The sequence below is a fragment of the Hipposideros armiger genome, unplaced genomic scaffold (assembly GCF_001890085.2).
Source record: "Hipposideros armiger isolate ML-2016 unplaced genomic scaffold, ASM189008v1 scaffold_69, whole genome shotgun sequence".
NCBI lineage: Eukaryota > Metazoa > Chordata > Mammalia > Chiroptera > Hipposideridae > Hipposideros > Hipposideros armiger.
The window spans coordinates 884,861-888,486 of NW_017731419.1; the positions used below are offsets into that span (position 1 = coordinate 884,861).

Consider the following 3,626-nt stretch of genomic DNA (forward strand, 5'->3'; position numbering starts at 1 on the left):
CTGGCCCTCATATGTGGGATCCGAACCATGGCCCTCTGGCATCCCAAGCCAGCTCTTAACCAACGCGCCACTCAGCCGGCCCACTTTTTACCTTTTTAATACAGCTCCTAGGAAATTTAAAATTACCTATGTGGCTCGCATTACATATATATTTCTATTGGTTCCTGGCTGGTCTAGTTGGACTAATAGTTCCAGGCAGTATAAGCCGCTCCCTCTAGTCAGTAGTTTAGTCCACCCAGGGAGAGTCAACCTGTCATGCTTTACAAAGTCTTACATGGCCCAGGGAATAAGGGAACTTTAAATAATGCCTACTCCCAACAGTCACCTGATGCCCAAACCTGCCTACAAAATCCACCCAATGGTTATCTATCACACATTCAAATCCTTTCAATGACAATAAACTCACCAACTCTCAAAGCAGCCCTTTTTATCTTCACACAACAGTTGAGAATTGGACACTTATCCCTTATATTAATGGAGATTTACCTCTCCAGAGGGCTGATCTCAGCCCTACGTTACCCCTCTGAGCCATTTATAAAAGGCCCAAGAATAGGAAAAAAACCATTTGCAGATCACTTACAGTATACTGTGTAAATTTTAGTTTGCTACAGCATTTGCATTTAACCCACACAGCAAAAGAAGTAGGTACTGCTGTTATCTCCATTTTATAATAGGGCCTATATGACTCACAGAACTAAAGTGACCTGCCTAGGGTACCAATCAGAAAATGGCCGATTTCAACCCAGAGCTGGTTGGCTTCTAAAACACCTTCATTTAACATTGCTTCTGCCTCTTCTGGTCATCCAGCCTGTTAGTAGTGACAGGCTCAATCCAGAAGCAACATTGCCCTGGCCAGATAAGGGTGCTCTTACCTGTCTCTGCAGCCCCAAGGATGTCCAGTTTGTCACGGATGGCAGGTGCCAAGGTCAGAGCTTGGATTGGTGTGGGTGCAGAGAAGCCCAGAAAGCTGAGTGCTCGGAGAACTGGCTTGGGTACAAACAGGTCCTTCCAAGCTGATATGTCTGCCTTCTGGTCATGCACTTCAGGTATCCACGTCTTTGCTTTTTTAGGCACCTGTGGAGTAGTATCCTGGGAAGGCTCTGATTTTTTTTTCCCTTTCTTTTTCTTCTTTTTTGGAACAGCCTGGGCTGGACTTTCTGATGCCATCTCCCCTACCTCTGGATCAGAACAAACTGTACCATCTCCCTGGGGTTCTGGCTCAGCACCTTTGACCTCAAACTCTTTCTGGGCACTGGTTCCTTCAGTTTCCACATTTTTACTCTTTTTCAACTTCATCTTTTTCTTTGAGGAGCTAGATTCTCCTTCCTCCTCTCCTTCTGAAACAGCTTGTGCCTTTCTCTTCTTGGGCTCCTCCTTTGAGAAGAGACTGGAGGAATTCTTGGCAGGGGAGACCAACTGGTAATCTGTCAGTTCCTCAAAGCACACCAGGTCATCCATCTGTCCATCTGCAAACATATTTGGGTCAATCTGCACCTGCTTCCATTTTCCCACAACCTTGATTCCCTTTGTCTGAAATTTGCCATATCTTGGTGCCTTTGACCTTGATGTTGTCTCCTTCCACTTCATGGTTGCTGAAAAGAAGAGAAATGTTTCATTAGGTTGGCAACTGAGAAGCATAGGATTCTGAGGCAATGCATATTTTCTAAGCAGCCTATAACATATCGGGTCCTGCAAAGATGGCTCTGAGCACTGATGCTCCCAACTAGAGAAGATCAAAAAAAGGAAAGAAATACACCCACAAACCAGGTAGCTTGGCCTAGAACAGAAAATATGGAGCAAAGACGTATGAGCTACATGGGGTATGAATTCAATACTTACTGCTTGTGTTCCCTTGGAAAAACCTGCTTAATCCTCTCTGAACCTCAGTGTTCTCATCTCTTTTAAGAGAAGGGGGCCCAATAATACCTAAGTCACAAAATGTTTTAGGATAAATAAAATTATGGAAAGCATGGAGGGTAAAGCCTGCAATACCCAAGCCACACTGAAGGCAGGGTAAGAATTTGGGGTGCTTTTTTTGCGGGGGGGAGTGGCGGGGGCTGAAGAGGCCAGCTTTATTAAAAGTCAACAGAGCTTTCTTCCTCCGCAAGTCTTGCCCCAAGAACAAAGGCCTGTTCCACCATTCTGGCCTTTGCCCAAATGCCTTCAAGCCCGTCCAGCTTTTTCATTACATTTTAAGTGACTTAAAAACCATGTAAGCAGTAGTAGTTTGAGTGGAACTTGGCCCTTGTTCGCCCCTTTCAGAAAGAACAGATCCTGTGAAAAAGACAAAGCTGAACGAGCCCTCATCGCCTGTGGCGAACGTACTGATCTCTGCGAGCCTGTTTCCTCGCCTGTGAAACGAAGGCGATGAGGCTGTGTGTCTCATCGGATCCTTACGCTGACGCGAATACAAAAAGATGACGCACGTCAAAAACCGCTCAGCATGGCGCCTCGCAGGGTGAGCACGCCGGCTCGCAGGAAGGTTTGCCCACCGAACCTGATCGCCAGCATTACAAACAATTGGAGTTCAACAAGAGGCTGTGGGGGATGGTCACGCACAAGGGGACGCGGATAGGGACCTGCAGAGCAAGCGGGGCCCCTCCTCGTGGCGTCCAGTCCCGTGCCTGGCGCTAGCACCTCCGCTCACGCATCAACGGGCGCACGAAGCAGAAAAGCCGCGGCCTCCGAGCCCTGAGACCCACAGAAGGGGACCCGGCGCAGGGTCGACCGGCTGCTTGACTGGGCCGGCAGCCGCCTCTCTGGACCTGAGAACCCAGTGAGCTGAAGAGGCCCGACATGGGCGCCCAGGAGCCCGCCCCCAGCTCCTTTCGAGTGCCGGCCCCAGCCTCGCCCCAGCTCCGGTACTCACCGTGCAGACGCCGCCTCGGCTCCCACAGACGTCAGCAGGGCAACCTTGCCTTACCAAACGCCACAGCTCTTCTTCAGCTGCAGCGCCGGCCGCAGTTCCGAGGCGGGGCTTCCACTCACGCACGTGGGCGCGCTGCGGCAGGAAGTCCCGCCCCCCACTCTAGATGCCGCCACCTGATTCGCTGCCGCGCGACCGCAGACTTGTGCAGCGCGGTAGTGGAGAGCGCTGGGGGACCTTAAACCTGGCTTCGCCGGCGGTGTTCCTCCCGGGATTAGGAAGCAGGAAGAGGAGGATACTGTGGTCCATCCAGAAGGGCTCTACGCCAGCGCACGCACGGAAACGTATTTTCTTGCGTTCCTGGTTTAGTTTTCGTGCAGTAGCTGTCAACGTTTTGAAACTACTATATGTCTGGGGCCTTGCGAACGTTTCAGCATTTAATTTACAACCCAACCAGCCGATGTTGGAGGTGCAATTTTCCGCAATTTTTTCATACCTCTCCTATTGCTCAAGGTAGGTCCGCCTGACTTTAAAGGTCCAGGCTTTCTTTTCTTTTTTTTTTAAAGATTTTTATTGGGGAATTGGGGGATGGGAACAGCACTGAGGAATTGAGGGAAGGGGAACAGACAAGTTGCTGTCGTTTTGTTCTTCAGTCTAATTGTGGAGGACACGTTGCTTCACTGGCCCAAGTTGGCACCATCATTGCGCTCTTCCTGGGCGAGGCATATCAGTCACCGGATTCTGACTGCGGCTGCTGGCC

The 3,626-nt window shown here is 50.1% G+C and overlaps 1 protein-coding gene and 1 long non-coding RNA gene across 6 annotated transcripts in view; one reads left to right on the forward strand and one right to left on the reverse strand.

The window, feature by feature from the left end:
- The window catches only part of DDX24 (DEAD-box helicase 24), a 16,580-nt gene extending 13,606 nt beyond the window's left edge, over nucleotides 1-2,974 (reverse strand). The window contains exons 1-2 of one of the 4 annotated variants that reach the window (XM_019642469.1): nucleotides 2,870-2,974; nucleotides 873-1,592 (exon numbers count right to left, since the gene is read on the reverse strand). In XM_019642469.1, the coding sequence (XP_019498014.1) occupies nucleotides 873-1,587 (715 nt within the window). In that variant the 5' untranslated portion in view covers nucleotides 1,588-1,592; nucleotides 2,870-2,974. Of the gene's footprint in view, nucleotides 1-872; nucleotides 1,593-2,325; nucleotides 2,424-2,559; nucleotides 2,826-2,869 lie in introns of those variants that run through there. The other 3 variants (XM_019642471.1, XM_019642470.1, XM_019642468.1) reach the window with 3 other exon arrangements.
- Nucleotides 2,975-3,092: 118 nt separating this feature from the next.
- The window catches only part of LOC109382747 (uncharacterized), a 13,672-nt gene continuing 13,138 nt past the window's right edge, over nucleotides 3,093-3,626 (forward strand). For both annotated transcript variants that reach the window (XR_002123973.1, XR_002123974.1), the window contains exon 1: nucleotides 3,093-3,379. This is a non-coding gene — a long non-coding RNA (uncharacterized LOC109382747). The remainder of the gene's footprint in view (nucleotides 3,380-3,626) is intronic.